We start from the raw sequence: 25367 nt of genomic DNA, 5'->3' as shown, positions 1-25367 counted from the left end.
GGCAGAACCAGCTCTCTTTTTTTTTTTTTTTTTGGTTTTTCAAGACAGGGTTTCTCTGTGTAGCTTTGCGCCTTTCCTGGAGCTCACTTGGTAGCCCAGGCTGGCCTCGAACTCACAGAGATCCGCCTGGCTCTGCCTCCCGAGTGCTGGGATTAAAGGCGTGCGCCACCAACGCCCGGCAGAACCAGCTCTCTTAAACCCATCCCATTGGAGCCAGCTCTCCTGCTGTAGAGTCCAGCAAGGGGCGTGGCCAGCTATCCCAGGGCCAGTGAGGGATGGGGGCCAGCTCAGCACAGCCCTTGGATTTCATAGTTCCTATGACCCCTGTGGCAGCATGGGCCATAGACATCATCACAATCTCCAGCTGTAGCAGGAACACAGACACAGACATGGCCCTCAGCAGCAGCTCTGGCCTGAGTGTCACCATGGCTCCACCAGCAGTACAGGCCACCCAGATCAGTATGGCCCTAGTGGCAGCAAGGCCCTGGGACACCCATGGCCCGAGTGGCTTTGTAAAGTACGTATTTAATCTGGTGTGGTAGTACATATTTCTAATCTCAGCACTCAGGCACCTGAGACAGGGAGATCACAAGTTCAAGGCCAGTTGGGTGACGAATAAGTCCTTGTCTGAAAAAAGGGAAAAAAATTAAAATACATATTTAGTAGCCAGAATTTTGTAGGGTAGAGAAATACCATCACTACCTTCACAGTAGATGACTTTGCTGCTGAAATAGTTTTCTGCTGTTCTTTCTATGCTCGCTAGATTTTTTTTTAAGATTTATTTTTATTTTATGTGTGAGTGTTTTACCTGAATATATGTATTGCACATGTGTGCTGGTCCCTGAGGGGGCCAGAGAGGGTGTTGGGGCCCCAGGAACTGAAGTTAGATAGTTTTGAGCTGCCATGTAAGTACTGGGAGCTGAACCTGGGTCCTCTGTAAGAGTAGCAAGTGCTCTTTAACTGCTGAGCCACCTCTTCAGCCTCTTGATAAATAAATATATGAGAGGGTATTTCCAGCTCTTTCTTGTTTGGCAGATTATTACACAGATGGTGTTACTCTCCTGTGTCTGGGTCATTACCCATTGAATTGGGGCACAGAGTTCAGTACATCTATATCACTGAAGCTGTAGAAGTACATCAAGGAAATAGTGATTTGCCAAGACAGGTTGAGGATTGGAATTTGGTGAAAAGCCTGGCAGTCTATGTATTAAAAGGTGCCTGAAGAGTGTGAGAAATCCTAAGGAAAGACGAAGATCCTTCGCAGACTTCGCAGACTTGATTAAAGATCTAGCTCACACTTTTCCTCCTCTCTTACAGACCAGTTCCTCTCCCCACTCTGGAGTGTCCAAGCAGGTTCGAATCAAGCCTTCCCAGTCGGCAGGGGATATAAACACCATCTACCAAACTCCTGAGCCCAGAAGCAGGCACCTTTCTGTCAGTGAGTATTTCACTTTTTTCTTCCCTGTTCTAATATATTTGATGTGTTCAAATTTAAAATATTCAACTATTAAACAATCATCAAATATTCATTGATTATCACTATGCAAAGTAGTATGCTATGCTTTTATTTGGGGAAGAGAGGACATGAAATGACTGGTCTCATACCCTGACCCTTGAGGACCTTAGAATATAATGATATGATGGCATGATTAAAATTCTTTTAAACATCCCTGAGAAAGTGATCTCCTCAGATGTCTGTTTGAAGACTTACAGAGGACATGTCAAATTAGGAGTCAGATCTACATTTCAGTTTTGTACATAGACTTCTTTCTTATTCCTGAGAAATCCTGTGCTTCAGCCAGTGAAACTCTTGGGAAGTCAACTGAGTTATCTGGAAGCTCAGAGCATTAACATAGTATCTACAGTTGAGTAGCAAAGAAGTTATGTAGTTGCTACTAGGCCTCCCAGGAAAGAATTCTAAATCAGGTTGTGCATTATATAACAATGTTTCTCCAGATGCTTCTCAGGGTCTGTCTTAGTTAGGGTTACTACTGCTGTGATGAAATACCATGACCAAAAGTTGAGGAGGAAAAGGTTTATTTTGTTTACTTCTTCATGTCACAGTTCATCATTGAAGGCAGTCAGGGCAGGAATTCAAAAAGGCAGGAACCTGGAGGCAGGAACGATTAAGACTACATAGAGGAGTGCTGCTTTCTTATATTATTCAGGACCACCAGCCCAGGGGTAGCACCACCCATAATGGGCTGGGCCCTCCCATATCACTGATTAAGTAAATGCCCTACAGGCTTACCTATAGCTGTCTTTTTTTTTTTTTTTTTTTTTTTTTAATTTAATGTGCATTGGTGTTTTGCTGGAATGTATATCTGTGTAAGGGTGTCAGAAACTCTGGAACAGGAGTTACAGCCCATTGTGAACCGCCATGTGGGTGCTGGGAATTGAACCTGTGTCCTCTGGAAGAGCAGCCAGTGCTCTTAACCACTGAGCCATCTCTCTAGCCCCTTACAGCCTTGTCTTAATGGAAGCATTTTTTCCAGTTGAGGTTTCCTCAGATGACTCTAGCTTGTGTCAAGTTAACATAAAACTACCCAGCACAAGGTTATAGAGAAAGCCCCATTTCTTGAACTGTGGGGTTTTTATCAAGATAGAAATCTGGGGGCCGGAGATATGTCTCATTGGTTTAGAGGAGGGACTACTCTTCCAGAGGACCAGAGTTCAGTTCCTGGCACCCATGTCAAGTGGCTCAAAACTGCCTGTCACTCCAGCTCCAGGAGATCCAGTTCTCTTTTTAGACCTTGGTAGTCATCTGTACTCACATGCACATACACATATATATCTGTATGTATGTATGTATGTATATACATATATGTGTGCATGTATATACACACATACATGTGTATATGTATATGTATATTATATATAATTAAAAATAATTCTTTTTTTAAAAGCTAAAAGTAACCTGACTTTATCAAACATTTGCAAACTACTACCCTAATGATCTGAGACACCTGCTGCCACTAGGAAGCCAAGTTTTCCCTTTCCACATGAGCAGAATTCAGTCAAACTTAGCTGTTCTCTAAAGATCCTGAGCTGAGTCTGGGGAGGTATGAACCTTGTTCCTGCTGATATGAACCTCTCTATGGGTGATGTTCTTCCTGAGAGAGTAGCAAGAAAAAAATGGGTTACTGAGCCACTGACATTGTCCCACTGAGTAATTTCTGGAACTCAAGCACTCATATTAAATGTTTCTAAGCTGAATTTTTTGTTTGTTTGTTTTGTTTTGTTTTTTGAGACAGGGTTTCTCTGTGTAGCTTTGGAGCCTATCCTGGAACTCACTCTGTAGCTCAGGCTGGCCTCGACCTCACAGAGATCCGCCTGCCTCTACCTCCTAAGTGCTGGGATTAAAGGCGTGCACCACCACCACCACCACCACCACCACCACCACCACCACCACCACCTGGCTCTAAGCTGAATGTTTGAATGAAAGTAAATTTCAGATTTTTAAATAATGGACATAAGCTAGTTGAAGAGAAAGAGACCCAGCAAAAATCGTGTGTAGAATGTCCTAAAAATCTGATTTCTGAAACCTAGGAAATTTCCCCCATGGCTTTTTCTTAATTTGTTATGTGTAAGTTACTGCATGTATGTGCATCATGTGCATGCCTAGTGTCCTCAGAGGCCCGAAGGGGCACTAGATCTCCTGGAAATATTACAGACAGTTGTGAGAGCAGCAAGTCCTCCTAACCACTGAGCCATCTCTCTAGCTCTTCAGCTTGGTTTCTTTACCAGAGACTTTTTTATTTTTTAAGACAGGGTCTCACTCTAGCCTGGGCTTCTCTAAACCCAGTATGTGGCTCTGCTTGCCCTGGAACTTACAATCCTCTTGCCTTTGCCCCTCAGTGCTGGGGTTACAGGCATGAGCCACCACATCCAACATTTTCAAAATTTTAAGTGAAGCTCAAAAATCCAATTTGTTAATTAAAGACTTTTAGGGGAGTTAATAATATTAAGACAGTAGTTATTGGATGTATTTAGAAACTATAGAGAATAGACATTTTTTTTTCCAAGAAAATATGTACCTTTTATAACCATAGCCCTTATACTAGGATATTAAAAGAAAGCTCCCAATGTGGGTATGATAGTGTGCCTATGAACTCAGCACTCAGGAGGCAGAAGCAAAAGGAATGCCCAAAGTGTAAAGCCAGCTTGCTCTGTCTGTGTAGTGAGTTACAGACAAAGCCACATAGTCTCAAATAGCTGGGTATGGTGATGCACACTTTAACCCCAGCACACGGGAGCAGGAACAGGCAGAACCCTGTGAGTTTGAGGCTAGCCTCATCTACATGGAATTCCAGGCCAGGCAGGGCTACACATGAGACCCTGCCTCAAAATAAGTAAACAAAAGCCATAAACACCAACAAGAAATAAGAAAACCTCCATATTCCACAGCAAGAATAACTTTTAATTATAATTTAGTAAAATTAGAAACCATAGAAGACTGGGCATCATGACACGTGCAGACGACTTGGAACCCTGTCTGAAAAAGCAAAACAAAGCAAAAACCAATTTGAGAAAGATGGCACCATCCGTAATAACAGCACATGGATGACTGAGGCGGGAAGATCAAGAGTTCAAGGTCATCCTCAGCTATATTAGATGTTTGAAGCCAGCCCAGACCTTTGAGACCCTGTCAAAACAATCCAGAATATAGTCATAAGGAAACAATACTGTTTTAAATCCCATGTGTGTTTTGATACAAAACGTTTGGTTTGTTTGTGGTGTGTGGACTTTTTTGTGTGTATGTGTTTTGTTGTTTGTTTTTTGTTTTTGTTTTTGTTTTTTACCAATGCTGTGGTTTGAACCTGGCCCAAACCTTGTGCCATCTAGGCAAATGTTCTGCACACAGAGCCATATATTAGCCCCAGCCACAAAATAAATCATTACTGTATAATATTTTCTCAGTAATACACTATGAAGAGAATTAAGAAATATGTGGATTTAAGTGGTAATTTAGTTCAGATTACTTTTCTTTTTCTTTTTTGTTTTGTTTTGTTTTTTGAGACAGGGTTTCTCTGTGTAGCCCTCACTGTCCTAGAACTCCCTCTGTAGGTCAGAGATTCCCCCTGCTTCTGCCTCCTCCACCCTGGGATTAAAGGCGTGCACCACCATGCCTGGCTTAAATTTCAGTTTTTAAATTATAACAATATGTAGTGGTATTTACTCCGCCCATGACCTTGGGCTATAGGGCCCAGGGGAGGCGGTGCAAGTACCACCACATTTCTCCTTTTTGTCTAAATAAGAAGATTCTAATCTTAATGCAAACTATATACAATAAGAATGATTATCAAGTATTGTCCAGGAAAAACAAAGGGTAATAACATAAATAAAAATGGAACTACAGGGCTGGAGAGATGGCTCAGAGGTTAAGAGCACTGCTTGTTCTTCCAAAGGTCCTGAGTTCAATTCCCAGCAACCACATGGTGGCTCACAACCATCTGTAATGAGATCTGGTGCCCTCTTCTGGCCTGCAGTCATACATGCTGTATACATAATAAATAAATAAATCTTTTTTTAAAAAAAAAAATGGAACTACAACCAACAAGAATAACATCAAACAAGAAAGGCATGCTGAATGTCCAGAAACGTCCAGAACATGGGTGAATGGCAAATTACTGAGATTACTCCAATAGCTGTCCTGTCTTGAAAATTCTAATTCTAGTACTAATATGTTCTAGCTAAGATATGATTGTAACTGTAACTATCTAGTCTTCAAGTCCATCAAAGACCTGAGAAGGAACATAATAATACCTGAGAAAACGGAAAATACAAGCAAGCAGTTTCCAACATTCTTGTGAGAATAGACAGAGACAGCTGGCAGCCTGGACAGTCACCTAAAGTTTCTCAGCACCGTTGGGGCATCCAATTTGGCTACAGGCCTAGAATATCTGACTGGTTTCAGAAGCAGGAATTTTGAAAGACCATCTTACCCTGTCTTGGTAAAGTTCAGTAGTCACTTTTCCTTATGTCCTGTTCATCCTGAGTTGGTAGAACATGGGACTCTTAATCCCAGGGTCATGGATTGGTGCCCCACATTGGGCATCATTTATTATGATCAATCCACGTGAGTCTATGAAATGGGTACAGAATTTATTAAGATATAAGTTGAGGAAATACATTCACAAATATAGAATAGAGTAGACAGCTGAAGTTGTCCTCTGATCTGACCAGGAGTGAATCTTAACTCACAGGCAGGAGCAGTGAGAAGGGGCATGTGACCATTCTCCAACTCCTTATAAAAGGTCACGTACACTGCCTCCTTTGGGCCATATAGCCCAATGTCATGGGTGGAGCAAATACCACTACAACAGTACTTTAAGTAGAAATATAATACAGCTTTCAATGTATTTATAAAGACATTTTATAAAAAATATAAAAGCAACACTTAAACACAAACCAAGTTATTAGAGAAGAAACTGGATGTTGGAGTGTATACTTGTCAACCTAGCATTGTAGGGGCTAGGTATCAGAAGTTTAATGCCAGCCTGTGCTACATAAGACCTTTCCCTCAAGAAAAAAAAATTGCTGGAGAAAGTAGTAAGGAAGGCAGACATGGAAAATGTTCAAGATAGAAAGTACAAGATAAAAAAATGACTGAAAAATAACTAGAAAGATGATGGCTATTTGAAAAAAATATATAGCAACAACGAAGTTATGATTTAATAAATTTTAGACTGTGGGTGAATAAATCCTCACAGAATTAACAGAATTCCAAATCTGAATAAGAGTAAACAGACCTCTGAGGATTGGAGATTTTTGCATTGTCAAGACTGAAATGGTGCTTACTATACTGTCCAAAGTGATCCCATCTTCAGGCATGGTGGCATGTGCCAGCCACTCACCAAGGTTGAAACAGGAAAATTGTGAGTTTGAAGCCAAGTTGGGCAGAGTTGGCAACATAGGAATACCTATTTCTCCTGTTCTTTCATATAGAACAGCAAAGTTAATGAATGGTGGGTGGGTTTCAGATGTATCAGTCCATTATAATGGGAGAAAGTAGAGAAGCAGAGGGAAAAATTCTCCCCAAGTCCTTGTAGAAATAGAAGAGGAAGGATGGGCAGCCTCATTCTTTGTAACATAGAGCAGGAATTGGGTTTTCTGTCCCTAAGCATGAACTTGTGATTCCTGGGTGGAGGCAAGGGCTAACTGCTGAACCATTGAGGTCCTTTTTCCGTGTTGTAGGAAACCATATGTGGAAATCATTTCCTTGACTAGACATGTTAAATGATGGGATTTTTGTATAGTTTCTGTTTATCTGGAAAATGGACACCCATATCTCAACATACCTAGGTCCTGGCTTCTTTTGTTCAGTGAGCACTGTGTTGGCCTGGAATGAATGGAACAGTGGAGTCTATGGAAAGTCAAGGGTCATAGGAACACAGATTCTGCCTAGAAGAGAAACAGCAATGGGAAAGTCAGAACTGATGCACAAAGGAAGGTTAAGACTAGCATTCTAGGCATGGGGAAGAGCACCTGTTGGCATCATCACAAAAGAACATGGGGACTGGAGAGATGGCTTAGCAGTTAAGAGCACTGGCTGCTATTCTAGAGGTCCTGAGTTCAATTCCCAGCAACCACATGGCATCTCACAACCATCTATAATGGGGTCTGATGCCCTCTTCTGGCATTCAGGCATACACACAGATAGAACACTCATACATAAATTACATAAATAAAAAACAAAAAACAAAAGAACATGGTGAGCTCCAGAAAATACTGCGTGTATTTGAGATACTATAGATAAGGTGTGAAAGAAGTGGAACCAGGAAAGGGGAAACTTGGGTTTTAAAAAAATAAAATCAAGGGCTGGAAGATGGCTCAGCGGTAAGATCACTGGCTTTTTCCAGAGGACCCAGGTTCAATTCCCAGCCCCCACATGGCAACACACACCTGTCTATTACTCCATTTCCAGGGGATATGACACTCTCATACAGACATACATGCAGGCAAAATACTAATGAACATAAAATAAAGTAAAAAATAATAAACCAGGCAGTGGTGTCACATGCCTTTAATCTCAGCGCTTGGGGGACAAAAGTGGGTGGATCTCTGTGAGTTCAAGCCTCGCTTGGTCTCCAGAGTGAGTTCCAGAGCTACACAGAGAAACCCTGTCTTGAAGAAAAAAAGTCATACAGCCCAAATGCTCTTACACTTGTGAAAACTAGCCTTGAGCAACTGATTCTCCTGTCTGTACCTCCCAAGTACTGGGATTATAAGCATACACTACCATATCCAGCTCCTTCCATGCCTGGCCTGATGGAAATTAATGTCTATTAAAGTAACATGGAAAGTGCATTCTGTGGAGGAGGTGGACTCTCAAGATTCTGGAGACTTCCATAGGCAAGGTTGAAAAGATGCGCTTTGGAGAGAATGTTGTCTTTCAGGTACAGGTAGGCCAATATATTTAGAAGAGGCATGGAGAAAACCAAGAAGGTATCCCCAAGGCCACTTTTTAAGAACTCTGGACTATACCTAAGATTTTTTTGGGAGGGGGGAGGTAGTTGGTGGGAAGTCATAGAAAATACTTGTGCCTTGTACTTATCTCCATTGAAATGCTAATAATCATATTATGTTTCCCTCCAAACTCTTATCTTTGTTCATTCATTACCAAAAAAAATCCATTATGGGCCAGAAACTTGGATACTAAAAAAGACACAGGCTTTTTGCTGTGGACCTTGTAGACCATGAAAAAAAATGTTTGTCATAATGTAATCAGTATGTAGTTACAAACTGTGGCTGGAAGATTGTATGGTGTTGCATGAATATGTAAATGAGGGGTAGGACCTGATCTTGGGATCAGGAAACCTTAGGCTACCACCTAAAGTACATATGGAAGCTGTACAAAGATTTGAGGGCAAGTGCTTTGGACAGGAGATATTATGTTTGTTGAGACCTAAGGGCTAGAGAGAAGGTGGACTGTTGGAAAAAGAGAAGAACTGATGTCTGGAATGATAAGAACCAGGAGCAAGGAGAGCAGGCTTCGGCTAGAGAGAAGGAAGAGCCCTATGGACAGTAATGATTTGTTTTAATCTTTGCTGAAAACAGTGAAAAGTCATTAGGGTTTTTTTTGTTTGTTTGTTTGTTTGGTTTTTGTTTTTGGTTTTGTTTTTGGTTTTTGGTTTTTCGAGACAGGGTTTCTCTGTGTAGCTTTGCGCCTTTCCTAGATCTCGCTTTGTAACCCAGGCTGGCCTCAAACTCACAGAGATCCGCCTGCCTCTGCCTCCCAAGTGCTGGGATTAAAGGCATGTGCCACCACCGCCTGGCATCATTAGGTTTTTAAGTAATGATGAAAGGTAGGATGATGTATTCAGATTGGCATTGTCAAAGACTATTCTGGCTCTGTGTGAAGTACAGACTGGAAAGGCAAGACTGGATCTAGGGAATCCTATATTCCAGTGTGGTGGTCTAGGTAAAAGAAGACAGATACTTGGATTAGTCTGGGAGCAGTGGTAGAAAAAAGGGAACAGGTGGCTCTGAGACATCTAGAGATAACACTGATAGAACATGGCATTTCAGTGGTTTTCACTATGGGGAGCCAGGACTGTTCTTAAGATTCTTTTATGGCTTCTATGAGGGCAAGACTATTTTTATAATCACCCTAAAATGTGAAACTCATCACAAGCATACAGTTGTCTTCCAGGGGTTATGCATGTGAGGTAGTGGTGTGTGTGTGTGTGTGTGTGTGTGTGTGTGTGTGTGTGTGAGAGAGAGAGAGAGAGAGAGAGAGAGAGAGAGAGAGAGAGAGAGCAGACAGACGGACGGACAGACAGACAGACACACAGTCTCATGTGTCCCGGGCTAGCCTCAAACTTGTAGACAGACAGACGGACAGACAGACGAACAGACAGTCTCATGTGTCCTGGGCTAGCCTCAAACCCATTATCTAGCTAAGGATGATCTTGAACTTTCGATCCTTCTACCTTCACCTCCCTAGTGCTGGGATTACAGGCATGCACCACCATGCCTGGTTTATTTGGAGCTGGGATTAGAACCCAGGGCTTTATGCATGTTAGGCAATTACTCTGCCAACTGAACTTCATCTCCATTGTCATCTCTGGAAAACCTGAGCTTGGCTGCAGAGATGGTTCTGCAGTTAAGAGTTCTGGCTGCTCTTCAGAGAACCTTGGTTCAATTCCCAGCACCCACATGGTGGCTCACAACTACATATAACTCTAGTCCCAGGGGGATCTGCCCTTTTCTGGTCTCTATGGGCACTACAAGCACAGATGTACATTCAAGCAAACATTCATATACATTAAAAAAAAAAAGAACCTCAAAAACAAAAGAATTTTTAGAACAAGAGTAGGGGGACCTAGAGTGATGGGTCAGTGGTTAAGAGAACTTATTGCCCTAGCAGAGGGCCTGCGTTATGACTCACAACCATTCATATCCACAGACGCCAGGCATGCATGTGATACATGCATACAGACATCAATGCAGAAAATACTCATACATATAAAATAAAATTTTAAAAAGGAAATATATGAGCTTTAATTTCTAATATTGTTACCATTAATTTGACGTTCAGGAAACAATATACCCAGTGTGGTTCTATGACTACTAAATACTTTGAATTGAAGGACTTTGGAAGTGTCTCAGGATCAGTGTGTTTCAGACTTTCTTTTGTCCTGTGTCCTGCTCCACTCTCTGCCCCAATGCATGCCATAGAATAAAATTCTCTTTTCTTCTATGGGTCATGGGAAGTTGAGAACCCTCTCTCTTAAAACTAGTCTTAAAACCTAGAAATACTGTTCTAACCTAATCTCAACTTTTGTATAAGAGCTACCTATAAAGACATTCTCTGACCTACTTTGTTTGAGAATAGTTCTGAAGACCCTCATCCTAGAATGGGTGCTACCCTCTGTCTATGAGGGAAGACCCCATATAGTGAGGCCAAGAAGAATCGCCCCTCAAATCTATTACATTAGGTATACCTTTTTTTGCCTAATCACATTTATCACATTGAAGTATAAAAATGGAGTTGTCCCTGGATCTTTCAGTCTTTATGCTGAAGGCTCTTGTGTCATGTAAAGCAGTAAATGAAACTCAATTTTCTCTAGTTAGCCTGTTTTTGTTGTTGTTTTGAGTGTATGCTGTACCCTTTTTAGGGGTAGGCAAAGATGGCATATTGTTTCTTCCCTGGAATTTAACCTACGTACATAAAACTCTTAAATGTCCTCAGTTTTAAAATGCTAAAGGAGTTCTAATACCAAAAGGCTAAAGTTGCTATGGCTTGGATTGAATTTTCAGGTGGTGAGGGTAAGAGCTAAATTATTGGATTGTAGAGCTAAGAAAATATCTTTCATTAAGGCAGTTACAAGAAGAGAATCTGGTTTTGTGTTCTGGAAAGAGACAGACCCAATGTTTTGCTATGTTGAATTTTAAATGTGTTTGAGATGGTGGAACAGACATATCAAATGGGCAGTTAGATACATGGCTCTTGACGCTGGAGGTAGAGCTCAGTTGGTAAGTGCATGCCTCATAACCATGAAGCACTGCAAAAATACACGCGTCTGTAGCTCAGAGAGGAGACAGTCAGAGCTAGAAGGAACATAAAGAGTGGGGGTGTTGAAACCATGGGTCCAGAGGAGAGTGCGAGTGCAGAGACTATAGACAGCATTAGGAATCCGACCCTTATTAGAAGAAGAAAGAGGGAACAGCCTGCCGAAGGACACTGGAAAGAAGTGACTGGAAAAGTCAAAAGGAGTTAGAGTATGAGGAAGAGAGCTGAAAGTCTCTTCAGCCAGATTGCAAAGGACAAGAGAGTAAGAGGTACAGTTGTCGTTTTTGTCCACAAATCTGGGTGCCTACTGTAAGCGGTCCAGTGTAAAGCTTTCTAGAGGGAAGCTGGGCGGTGGTGGCGCAAGCCTGTAATCCCAGCACTCGGGAGACAGAGGCAGGTAGATCTCTGTGAGTTCGAGGCCAGCCTGGTCTACAGAGCTAGTCCAGGATAGGTTCCAAAGCTACAGAGAAACCCTGTCAAGAAAAACCAAAAAAAAAAAAAAAAAAAAAAAAAAAAAAAACCTTTCTAGAGGGAAAGGGAAATGGGAAAAGCATGAAGGACTAAGACAAATCCTAGTTGTAGAAATGGGGTCAAAGGAGAAGTTGAAGTTAGTAAGCTTTAACAATTCAGCCTCCTGCCTGGCTCTTCTCCTTAGTCACAGACCTGTCAGTAGTTGAAAAACTGCACCACGAAGGGAATTCAGCTCCCACCACCACATTTGTGTAGATGGAAATTACAAGGGACCTCAGTCCAATTGTAGAAATCTTTACTTGAAATTCTTCCTCACACTGAGTTGAAAGTCTACCTTTCCTCAGTTTACCAATTTATCCTCGTAAGGCTGCCTTCAGCCTCTCAGATAATACAGATTAATATTTTATATGACAGTTCTTGAAATACTTAAAATAGCTACTATGTTAATCTTTGTTATTTTTCCATCATAAGAAACGTACTTCAGGTTCCATCATTTTCAAGCCAGTTAACGTGTTAAACTAGTTCATGCTAAAAACAACAAAAAACCCAGGTGGGTATAGTGACTCGTGCCTATATATTCCCAGCATTCAGGACATTGAGGTAGGATTGTCATTAGTTCTAGTCAAAAGCTACAGTGTGAGACCCTGTCTCAAAAACAACAACAAAATTCCTTGGTAATGAATTTACCCCCCAAAGAATTAATAGCCTTGTAGAGAGATCACCAGAGAGACAAAGTGGAATCTTTGCCAATGAAAAAAATCTACCACTTTGAGTCTGAACTCAAGCACCATTCTTCCATAATCTGCTGGGTATTGTCTTGAAACTATATAACCAAGCCTCAGCTAATGTATTTATAGAAAGTACATTCTAATTCCTTTGTCCCAGTATATCTCAAGTGCCTTTGCCTCTGTTACACCAGCTTTTTTGCCCCTCCCCCCAATACAGGGGTTGAACCCAAGCATACTAACCAAGTGCTCTACCTGAGCTACACCATCTTTCTGGTGTTTCCACTTTCATCCTAGGGTGAGCAGGCCAGACTGCAGCCCTGAGGATGAGTAAAGGCAATCAATCTTCCTCAGGTGTTTGGTGAAAGCTAATGGCATAAGGGAGAGGGGAAAATATACATACATGGTCAGAATATCTTTAGTGATCTCAGCAAGTAATAGAGAGAGGAATATGCTGAAAAAGAGGAGGAAAGTAAAGACCATAGATGAGTGGGCTTCAGTAGGGGTCCTTCATGGAGTTTAGGACTATAATGCTGTGAAAAGGAGAGAAGCCCATACCTCCAAGAGCAAGATGAATTCAGATGATGGGGAAAAGCTGAAATCTTTTAGTATAGCAGTAGCTGGTAGTAGAAGGTCAAAACACCATGCATAGTGTAAACTTCTAATCCTGGGACAAGTTTGAAGGGATATAAACTATGATAGTAGAGGTGGTTGGTGGTGATTCACATTGAGAAAATAAAACAGTCACCTTTCTTCATTCCAGAAGTTCTTTTCTCCTCACAGTAAATTCTTCTGTAATGCTAGATAAGATTATATAGTGGTGGTGGCTACTTCAAGATTGAAACATAGGTTGTTGTCAGTGTCTATGGGATTTAAAAAAAAAAAAAAAAGATTGAGAAGTTTTTTTGCACAGCCTTGCCCCATGTAAGCAGGTCAGGAAATGTTGCTTACAATTTTCTATTGAAGAAGAAAAAAGATTTGATTACTCTCCTATCTCATCTGTCCCCTAAGAGAGAAAAGGATTTAGAAATATCTCTTTGTACTTACAGTGACCTGCACATTAACACTGACCCAAAGCCCTAGAACTCCCTGTGGAGGCAACTTCCTGACTGCATCAGCTTCCTGATACCGGTTCTCTAAGAAGAGTAAGAGGTTGCATTTCAGCCTTAAGTTAGAGTACAAGCAAAAGAATCATCCATACTCTGGGCTGACAGTTTATTTCTGCTCGGCTTCTCTGGGTTAAAGAAGCTAGCAGAGTAACATAATGTGGGAAGAATTTTAACAGTTCATGCGTAAACCTTGAGCTTCTCTTTCCATTAGAATGCCTTCAGAGGAAGCTGCAGATGGACTCTTCTGTGATGCTGGCCTGGGCCCCTTGATGTGGCTAGAACAGCACAATCAGCTTGAAGTATCAGGAAAGGTTGTCCCATGGGAACCACCCCCCCACCTTTGCCCTCCCACCAGTGCCCTCTAAGACCTACAAATCAGTTGTGCTTTAATAGCAGAGCTTTGTGCCTTCTGGCTCACTCCTGGTCGTTGCTAGTAATTATGTGACCAGCAAGTCTTGTTAAGTCAGCATCATCATGGCCTGTTCAGTTCCTTTCCTCACTTGTTCTCAAGTGCTGATGTGCCCCTCATTGGCTCTCAGTTTTTGAAATGAAGATAAAAACAAAACTGAAAATACCCTGGAACAGTTGTGCCACCTCCTGGTGTTTCCATTTGCTTCCTCTGATAGTCATTGGTCTGGGGAGACTTCCTTTTCCTGCTCCAGGCTGTGGGCCTGTGCACAATAGCCCCTGGCATGTCGCCCATCAGATAAGGCTGGCTTTCTGTAGGCCACAGTGTGGATTGGAAAAAGTGAAAGTCTCTGGCTGGAAATAAAAGCCCAGAAAACCTTTGCTCTTTCCCCCTAGGCCCTCCTGTGTCTGCAGCAGTGGCCTCAAGTGTGCTAGATTCATCCCAACTGCAAGAGCAAGGGAGAATTCAGTGAACTAGTAGGAGAGGGAATGATTTAGACCTGTGTCAGATATCATCAATAAGAAAGAATTTTTCTTCTAACTAATCCCTTATAAGAGACATTTTTAAAATTTCTTCTAGATAAAATTATAGTATCTTATTTCAGAGCATCTTGGGTTAAAATGCTAGAAAAGAACTGTTCTAACTTGTTTCATGGAAAAGAGATTCAATGTAAAATTCTGGATTATGGAACCAGTGAGAGAGTTGAGAAAAACTGATTCCTAGGTTCAGACACATAGGAGAGAAGAGGCAGGGGTCATTTTAGCTGAGTTCACAGTAAAATATCCCTAAATTTACACTCAGAGCAGCTTCAGTTTCTTATAGGGCTTTAAATACCTGGATAGACTGTCTCCTGCAGGCTATTGAGGTCATTTCAGTACTATGGCCCAGGAGCTGGCTTACCTCAGAATTGTTAGCTTTCACTCTGTGAGTGAGATGTTGAGACAATCTATGCCTATTTTCAGGACAATTTTATAGCTTTATGTCAGTCTTCTCATCTGAGAGTATGTCCTTAGGTTAATGCCTCCATGAATCAGTTAGAATCAATTGGAAGTATTCTTGGCGGTAAATTCATCAGACTTCTTCAGCACAACTGAATGAGCCATGTGTTGGAGCAACTGACTTCATTCAGAAGAATGAAGAACTCAGTCTCTTAAAGAATACTGAAAATAATTTAAACTCCTTAGAAGCTGTCTTTCAAGCACCAGATGTGAGACTCCTGTCATCCTGGCACTCAGAAGATGGAGGCAGGAGGATGAGTTCAAGTCTAGCCTGGTGTACAACTCTATCTCAAACAAACAAACAAACAAAAACCCCTGTTTTTCCCCAGGCACGGTAGTATATGCCTTTAATCCTAGCATTCAAAAGGCAGACACAGGTGGATCTCTGTGAGTTCAAGGATACCCTGGTCTTTCAGGCTAGCCAGAATTACATAGTGAAAACCTATCTCAAAACAAAACAACAAAAGCCTCACCATTTTTTGAGCACTAACCTATTGTACTTTTTTTTTTTTTTTTCAAATATTTTTTTTTCCTTTTGTTGGTTCTTCTTGGTTTAGGAGGAGACTCCCTGGCTCAGAAATGTAAGTGGAAGTTTCTCTCCTACTTGCCTGTTCCCAAATACCCGGCAGCTACTCCTTAAATAATTGACTCTGAGGGTTAATGTTGCTTATAAATGTTCAGCCAGTAGCTCAGGCTTATTACTAACTAGTTCTTACACTTAAATTAACCCATAATTCTTACCTGTGTTTAGCCACGTGGTTTGGTAGCTTTTCTCAAAGCAGCATTCTCATCTTGTTTCCTCTGTGTCTGTCTGGCGACTCTTTGACTCCGTCCTCCTTCCCAGCATTCTGTTTGACTTTCCCACCTAACTGCCCAGCTACTGGCCAATCAGTGTTTTATTATGGAGTTTCTTCCATGCCCATCATCCTCTTTGAAGTAATTGGTGTTGCCAGAAGCAGACATGTCTCATAAAAAGTCTAAGTTCTTAAAACATTTTAAATGCTATATTCTGTGAATCTTTGAAGTGTTTGAAGATTGCCTATATATCTGAAATATATCTCTGTATGACCTTGAAAACATACCTAACATGACTATAAGTTTGCTATTAATTATATATTACATTTTTATTTTGTTTTTCAAGACAGGGTTTCTCTGTATAGCTTTGCACCTTTCCTGGAACTCACTCTGGCCTCAAACTCACAGAGATCCGCCTGCCTCTGCCTCCCGAGTACTGGGATTAAAGGTGTACATCACCACCGCCCGGCATATTACATTTTAAAATGAGCTGCATAAACATAATACCCTAAACATGAGTAGAAATACATGTACAGTATAACTTAACTTAAAATTTGTATCAATAAACTAAAATCCATGCTGTTCTAAAATATGTAAGATTGATAGTTGTTTTTTAGATTAAAGTAGATTTAATAATCTATCTTTTTTCCCCATCATTTCTGTATCATATCCCCCTTTCCTCTTTTAGAAAGAGATTTACTATGACTGATAACAATTTGTAACCAAACCCCCTAAACAAAGACAAACATCCATAATCCATTTTTTGGAAATGTGGGCATAGTTTTCTAGGCTACTTCCTGCTGATTGGGGACACTGTTAATCTTATGGGGACCCTGAGAAAATTTAGGATTATGATCAAGTCTTGACTGGAGTAGTCTGTGGGGCTGGATCATCTCAGCCAGCAGCCTTGAAGCCTTTCTGGATGCAGAACTAAGAGGAAACTGCAACAGAGGTGCTCAGAAATGTTGGATCATCTGGACCATTTGTTCCCATCAGAGATTTTTCAGGGGGTCTTTCTCAATCAAATCTGATTTTTCTTAACCCAGAATGAATCCAGAGCCTCTCATTTTGTATAGAAATAAAAGTAGAATCTCTTTCTCAAAGTAAGATATCTTTTGTTTGTTTGTTTGTTTGTTTTTGTTTTTCGAGACAGGGTTTCTGGTGTAGTTTTGGTGCCTGTCCTGTATCTCTCTGTGTAAACCAGGCTGGCCTTGAACTCACAGAGATCCGCCTGGCTTTGCCTCCGAGTGCTGGGATTAAAGGACATATCTTTTGACTTAAATTTTGAAGTCAAGTTATTTTTTAAAATATAGATTGATATAATGTAGCAGCATTTATAATCAGTTTCTTAGCAACTCTTGCTCCTTCCTCTGCGATCAAAAAATTCAAAGACAACAAAATAACATAAAATATCCAGATGCTCTGTGTATATTCCATTTTTACGTGGCTTATTATATTTTTTTATTACTCTATTTCCTTTTTTTCTCTATTTCTTTTTTAAGGATTTTGTCTACCCTTTTTCTTTTTTGTCTCCCAAGCCTATGTATATTTTTAAACATATTGTAACCCATTTAGAGGTTTTGTTTTTGTTTTGTTTTTTTGAATCTGTCTTTACTGCATATCTCTATCTTTTTCTGACCACATGAGTCTTTCAACCAACAAGCAGGCTAGGCTAGGACCAAAGCGGTAGCTTTGTGGCTGGCTCTGCCCCATTCCTTGGTTCCTTGAGAAGCTAGTCTCATGGTGGAGACATGTCTACTGCCAGCTCTGAAAGCCATATTTACTGCTCCAACTCTGGGAAGTTTTTGGGTCCATGCTGCCACCGAGTAAGTGTGCCATCGATGCTCATAAACTCCATTTAAGTGTTCGACAGTGGGGCTTCTTAAAAGAGCCATCCATGTTGCCATCATGAACCAGGAAGCTGCATCTTAAAGCTGGGCCTCTGCGTACTGCCAGCAAACAGAGCCCACCCAAGAAAATGCTACTACCAAGAAGTCGTGCTTGACTCTGTTCTTTTGTGTCTAGAATCCTTTTTTAAGCTTTTTCAGGCTTTATGTGGAAATTCTGGCTGAATGTTTGGGTGCCATATATAACGTAGATAAGCATTATGGGTTAATTTGAGTGTAAGAGCTAGTTAGGAATAAGCCTGAGCTACTGGCTGAGCATATAAGTAATATTAAGCCTCAGAGTCAATTATTTAAGAAGCGGCTGCTGAGTAGTATTTGAGAATAGACAGGTGGGAGAGAAACTTCCTCCTACACAGGAAAGTTTTGTTGAGGCCCATTTGTTTATGTCCAATATATTCTCTTAGGGTGGTAAAAGTACCTTAGCCAGACTTTTCAGCATCCCTTGCAGTATCGATGTACCTACCATCTGTCCTGGAGTGAGCTATATACAAAGTTAAAACAGTACGTATCCTAGATTTTTTCCTTCTGAAACTGGTTTCTTTCAGGAAAGAGGGAAGTTGGCATTGGGTGGTCCCATCTTCCAGAGTAGAATGAATCAAGTTCTTCTCCACACCTCTAGCTACTAAACTTGTTCTCTTTCTTAGCCATTTCCATGGGACATCTTGTCTGCAGAGTTCTATCCCAGAAAACCTAGTTCAATAGTCCTGAACTAGATTGGGAAGTAGGTTAAGGCGTGATACTTTGCCATTTCTGGTATCTGGGGATTTCTGGGTTGTAGGGGAGAGGTAGAGGGTATAAGAGAGGTGAGGATTATTATGTTTCTGGCTTTCTTTATGACAGGATAAGTATGTTCCCCCACAATAGGAAAAGGGCTAAGGGAGCACATATGAAGGCCAGAGGACAACTTGTCAGAGTCAGTTCTCTCTTTAGACCATGTAGGTCCTGAGAATTGAACTCATGTTGTGAGGCCTAGTGGCAAGTATCTTTACCTGCTGAGCTGTCTCAATGGCCCCATTAATATTTTCTTGAACCTTCTAATGATTGCTTTTTTTCTGAAGTAACAATGTAAAAATACCTTGCAGAGTGCCTCATAGTTACTCAAAGAATGTTTGCCAAAGGTCTTTTCCAAATTGTTGAAAATCAAATGATGCCATTACTGTGAATGCCCAACAAAAAGGAAACTTCTAATTAAGGGCAACATAATGTTACTCATAATAGTCAAGAATTGTGAGAGTAAGTGGCAGTGAGAGAGACAGTCTCTTCACTAGCCAGAATGTCTTCACTGAGGCTAGTATTGCTACAACCACCTGAGTGCTGGGATTGGCACAGAGTGTCTCCTTATCTTCTACAGGTAGAGTAGGTACTGGTTGAAGGAACAGAGCCCCAGGGACATACGTGCAGTTATATCCAGTGAGCTTTTCCTGGACCCCAGCTTCAAAACGTTAGGGCCCAAAGCTCCAGAGGATTAAGCTGATAAACTAATGCTCAGGACCTCTTGTTTATAGTTCTTTTCACAGTTTCAATCACCACCAGCAACTATTCAGAATTTAATGTTTGTTTTTCTAGATTTGTTTTGTTTGGGTGGGTTGTTTTTTTGTTTTTTTTTTTTGTTTTTTTTTTTTTTTTTTTTTTTTTTTTTTTTTTTTTTTTGAGACAGGGTTTCTCTGTGTAGCTCTTTTGGAGCCTGTCCTGGAACTCACTGTGTAGCCTAGGCTGGCCTCGAATTCACAGAGATCCGCCTGCCTCTGCCTTCCAAGCGCTAGGATTAAAGGCGTGTGCCACCACCACCTGGCTTGGGTTTTTTGTTTTTGTTTTTTTTTAATTTAATTTTATTTTTTTAAGATGTATTATATTGGGGTTGGGGATTTAGCTCAGTGGTAGAGCACTTGCCTAGCTTAGTTTGGTCCTCAGCTCTGAAAAAAAAAAAAGATGTATTATATTTAATTATGCATATATATGTGGATCTGTGTGTGGATATGTATATGTGTGTGCTGGTGCCAGCTGAGGCCAGAAGCATCATATTCCCTTGGTGTTGGGGTTACAGGCAATTGTGAGCTTCCTAACATAGATGCTGGGAATCCAGCTCTGATCCTCTGCAAGAGCAATGTGGACTCTTAACTCCTGAACCATCTCTACAGGCCCAACAATAAGTTTTAAATTGTTCTTTACTCTCTAAGTATCAAGATAAAATCTTATACCATTCTACCTGGAATATGAATCATGCCTTTGTCCAATGTATCCATGATATATTTGTAGCTGGGCCATTTGTCACTTAGTGGCTATCCCAATTATCAGATTATATTGCATTATTAGTGCTTGCATTCAGGTAACCCATTTTTGACCTAATGGCTTTAAAGAGTAGTGATGCTTGTAATGTTATTGCAGTATTTTGTTATAATTGTTAGTCGGAGTTTTTGTTGTTTGTTTTTGCAATGTGTAGTGCTGGGGATCAAACCCAGGGCCTTCCATATGCTAGGCAAGTGTTCTTCCACTGAGCTACATTCCTAGCCCTTGTGGGGTTTTGTTGTTGGTTTTTTGTTGTTGTTTTTGAAGGGTCTTGGTATGTAGCCTATGCTAGTCTGGAGCTCAGTTTCCCTGCTCCTATCTCCTGAGTCCTGGGATTATAGGAGTGCACCATCATGCCAAGCTAGTTATTGTTAATCTCTTATACATAATTTATACATTAAACTTTTGTCACAGATATATATAGGTTTGGTATTGTCTAGGGTTTCAGGCATCTGCTTGTATTCTTGCAGTATATTTCCCAATATGTATCTAGGATTGAATTGATCATTTTCCTAGGTTCTTGGATAGGAGGAAATGGCATTGGTGCCCAAAAGAGAGAAAGAGGAAGATGTGACATTATCAAGAGAAGTGACATTATGAATAATATATAAGAACATTAAAATTTTTTATATTATTTTTGTGTGTGTACACACATGTGCACCAGCATGCCACAGCATGTGTGGAGGTTAGAGGACAGCGTATAGGAGTCCTCTCCTTCTGTCATGTGGATCCTGGGGAATGAACTCAAGTTGTCAGGCTTAGTGACAAGCACCCTCACTTGCTGAGCTATCTCAGGATCCAAGAACATTTTTTTTAAGCTGGCTAACTTCCATCTTATGTCACATAGTTCTGATTGATGTTTTGTGTCTAGGTTCTTAGTTATATATGTTCTAGTACTGTTCCATCTCTGAAAGTTACTTTATAAGGAAGGGATGTTTGATTCCTCAAGCTGAAGATGCTGGCTGTGGTGCCATGACCATCTGAGTTATATCCCTGATCTCTTGGGCCCAGTCTTCTAGCTGGCTCTGCTCCTCTTGTGCCACACGTTGGCTCCATTGTTGAAGGGTTTTCTTTCTGTGCTCTAGGCTCCCAGAACCCTGGCCGAAGTTCTCCTCCACCTGGTTATGTACCTGAGCGACAGCAGCACATTGCCCGGCAGGGGTCCTATACGAGCATCAACAGTGAAGGCGAATTCATCCCAGAGACCAGTGAGCAGTGTGTGAGTATAGGGGCCAGGATGTACTGACCTGTTCACACCAAGACTGTGATGAAGACTCTCAGTGATACACTACAGACCCAAGGAGTTTGATGCCCATACCACAGTTTTTTTGAAAACCAATCCTGCCCCAAGATGGGTTATTCCTTTGAGGGGACCAAAGGTCAGTTCTTTTTAAAGATGAGATCTAAATTTCTTAACTTCGCTAGTGTTAGGTAAACACTTAACAGTATCCCTCTTTGTGGCCTCTCACTAGGCCCTTTGCAGAACACCACTGTATGTACTGTTTGTGGACTTCTTACAATGACCTATTCTCATTCAGCATTTTTAACTATGGACAAGCCTGAACTGACAGATTGTTTTTCATTGGCTATATATTAGTTTTGCTATTTCTTGAAGAAACAGGGGGGGGGGGGGGTTGTAAATTAGACTGGTAAAATAACATGGTTTTGCTAATAGATGAATTAGTTATCTATTGTTACATAACAAATTGTCACAAATTTTGTCTTAAAACATATACCTTTATTGTTTTAAGTGTCTTTAGATGGGGAGTCCAGACATGACTTAACTGGTTTGTTTGTTTGTTTGTTTGTTTGTTTGTTTGTTTGTTTTTCTCATGGTCTCACAGGGCTACAGTCAAGGTCCTTTTCAACTGCATTTCCATTCAGAGATTAGAGTTCTTAGCACAGTTTAGTTCCTTGTGTTTGGTAGGATTCCTTTTCTTTGCTAGAGATTGTTCAAGGATTCTCTCAGATTCTAGAAGCTGATGGCAGTTCCTTATTATCAATCTCTCTCAAAGAACTAAGTTCTTCAAGTTTCTGGAATTTGACTTACAAAGAGAAAATTTCTGACAGATAAAATAGCCAACAGAAGGCTAGAAAGATGGCTCAGGGAATTGCATTTGATTACCAGCATGTCAGGCAGCTCACAACTGCCTTTAATTCCAGCTGTAGGAGGTCTGACACTGTCTTCTGACCTCCATGGGTATTTGCATCTATCCCCACACACATATATACATGAACACATAAACAAAATCTTAAAAATGGAGGTGGGCTGGAAAGATGGCATAGCAGTTAAAAGTCCTTGCTGCTCTTGTAGAAGACCCAAGTTTGGTTCCTATCACCTAGACTGGGTAGCTCATAACTGCCTATAATTTCAGCTACAGGGGATCTGGCGTCTCTTCTGGACTCAATGGGCTCCTGCACTCATATGTGCATGCACATGCACACACACAATTTTTTTTTAAAAGATTTATTTATTTCTTATGTATACAGTATTCTATCTGTGTGTCTGCTTTCAGGCCAGAAGAGGGCACCAGATCTCATTACAAATGGTTGTGAGCCACCATGTGGTTGCGGGGAATTGAACTCTGGACCTCTGGAAGAGTAGTCGGTGCTCTTAAGAGACCTCTGAGCCATCTCTCCAGCCCCCCTTCTGCCCCCCCCCCACAATTTAATACCAGCCTATATGGGTTTTTATAAGAAGCTGATTCCTGTAACTTTCATTATTCAAAACTATATGGGCTACAGGAAGCCCTTTACACTCTTCTTTCTGTGCTCCCACTTCCTAGGGGATTTCATATTTAGAGCAGTAACCTTAACTGCCTTCAGCTGCAGATTGCTTTCCTGGTCAGAAAATACTGACCATCCGTCTATATTGTACATGACTTGTACAGACTTCCCTTTTTTTGTCATTCCCTAAACAATATAATTTAACAACTTTGCACAGCATTTACATTATATTATTACATATACGTAATTAAGATGATGTAAAGTGTACCAGAAGATGCGTGTGTAGTGTAGTTTACCTACAAATACTGTATTATCTTTTTTTTAAAGATTAATTTACTTATTATGTATACAGAAGAGGGCACCAGATCTCATTGCAGATGATTGTGAGCCACCATGTGGGTGCTGGGAACTGAACTCAGGCCCTCTGGAAGAACAGTTGGTGCTCTTAACCTCTGAGCTGTCTCTCCAGCCCTGTATTATCTTATGTAATGGACTCTGGTGTCAGCAGGAATCCTGGAGCCACCCCTGTGCATAGAGAGATGACTGCATTGAGTTTGAAGGCTGTGCTCCCATCCTTACCACTCCTCTGTCAGGAGAAAACAATGAAGCCTTTAGGTTAGGAAAAAACACCTATTATGAAGGTTTTTTGTTAATGCATTTGACTCTAAGCTAGAAAAATATTTTAATTTACATGGATATCTCTTACCTCTGCTTCAGAGCCAGGAACTGGGAATTTGTTTTTTAAGCACCAGCTGTTTACTCATAGTTTTATGAGTTTAGAAATATGTCTCCTAACCTTTCTTGGTTTGCAGTGTTCCTCTGTGAAATGAGGTAATGCCTGTCTTTGTAAATTATGAATTACAGAGTATAAACAGAAACATTAAGTTCCCACCCAGACTCCACTGGAAACTTCTGCAGGGCAATACCATTTCAAGTGCCAGGCAGTAATGTTGATGGGCCAAGAAAATGCCAACAAGAAAAGCAGTGTCTCTGCTTTGCTGTATTGGCAGAGTTCCTAGGGATGCCAGCCAAACATTTTCCTTCATCCTAGAAGCTTGCCTTTCAAACTATGGGAGAGAATGGTACCTTACACCCTTCTTCCACTACATGGGGAAACAAAGACACGTCCATATTTTGACAAAAAGGACCACTTGCCAGCTCTGCCTGGGTCAGCTGTCTGGGATTTGAGTGGAAACTGTAGTTTGAGTGTGTGGCTTGCCTTACAGATGCTGGATCCCTTGAGCAGTGCTGAAAATTCTTTATCAGGAAGCTGCCAATCCTTGGACAGGTCAGCAGACAGGTATGGAGGTGTGGGTGGTTTGGGGGCCTAATAAGTACGCATTTTTGGAATGGTTTTGGGAGTAGAATTGACTAGTCTATGTCTCTGATACAGCCATAGGCCCAGGATTAAAACAGTGTGCTTTTTGAGAGGCCCTCAACTTCTCAGACACTCTGAGAATGTTTGGGTGCACAATAAAGTAAACTTAATAACAGCTTAGAAGAACTGTCTGCTGTGGTGTCCCCGTGCTCTGTCTTTTGACTTTACACATGCTATAGTCTGCCTACCTTTCCCCACATCATTACTGTGATTTGGATTGAGAAGCAATTTCTTATTGAAATTTAGAAGAAAATTTCACCCATAGGTTTGTCTGTCTGTTCTGTCTTTCTTTTCTTTCTCTAAATGTTTCTGATTAAATAAGAAGCTAGCTTAGAATAATTAGAAAACAGAATATCCAGATTGCCTAACTTAACCCTTATCTCTTGATGTAGAATATTTGTTCTTACACTCTTAGAAGTCAGTGCTATTTTTTATATACCAAACAACTGTGTGCTTTACCTAGTGGTGTTGAGGGCGTGTTGTGTTATTTTGCTTTGTTTTGTTGAGACAAGTTCTCACTAGATACCTGGTCTGGAACTCAGTCTTCCTGCCTCAGTTTCCTGTGTGCCATAACCTGGCTTGTGAGGGTGTTTGGAGGAGGCCTTCGCCTCTTTATGTCTAAGAACTCCTTTTATTGGGGGTTGAGGAATAGTCTGGGGCTAGGAAACAGGAATAACTAACTTCCTTCCTTCCTCCCTCCCTCCTCCCTTCCTTCCTTCCTTCTGTGATCAATTAATGAGGGTACTGATCTTGTGACTAATCACCATCTTCTTCTAGACATGACAGAATACTTACATAGTTATTAGTATGTAGGTTTCTTTGGGACTTGCTCTCCAATTGGAACAAAAAGGTATCAGTAAATATGGCAGGAGATGCTACAACTGGCCAAGGTCTCAGCTAGAACAGAGACTGACTGAAGTTTTGGACTATCTGAAGCTTTGTGGGGTCAAGGGAGGATGGTAGTCTAGTTGTTTAAAAGCAGGGGGCAGCTCTCCAAAACTGTCTTGAGAGTTTCTGATCTGTGACCCCCTCAAAAGATGCTTG

General features: G+C 41.0%; 1 protein-coding gene across 5 annotated transcripts in view; it reads left to right on the top strand.

The window, feature by feature from the left end:
• Map3k3 (mitogen-activated protein kinase kinase kinase 3) overlaps nucleotides 1–25367 on the top strand; it is an 80339-nt gene that overhangs the window by 45664 nt on the left and 9308 nt on the right. For 2 of the 5 annotated variants that reach the window (XM_028865170.2, XM_028865172.2), the window contains 3 exons: nucleotides 1318–1438; nucleotides 21304–21437; nucleotides 24172–24245. In XM_028865170.2, the coding sequence (XP_028721003.1) occupies nucleotides 1318–1438; nucleotides 21304–21437; nucleotides 24172–24245 (329 nt within the window). Of the gene's footprint in view, nucleotides 1–1317; nucleotides 1439–15787; nucleotides 15812–21303; nucleotides 21438–24171; nucleotides 24246–25367 lie in introns of all 5 variants that reach the window. The other 3 variants (XM_037201283.1, XM_037201282.1, XM_028865171.2) reach the window with 3 other exon arrangements.

Source organism: Peromyscus leucopus, chromosome 8b (assembly GCF_004664715.2).
Source record: "Peromyscus leucopus breed LL Stock chromosome 8b, UCI_PerLeu_2.1, whole genome shotgun sequence".
Taxonomy (NCBI): domain Eukaryota; kingdom Metazoa; phylum Chordata; class Mammalia; order Rodentia; family Cricetidae; genus Peromyscus; species Peromyscus leucopus.
The sequence above is the reverse complement of the archived record's forward strand: the minus strand, read 5'-3'. Positions and strand labels throughout refer to the sequence as shown.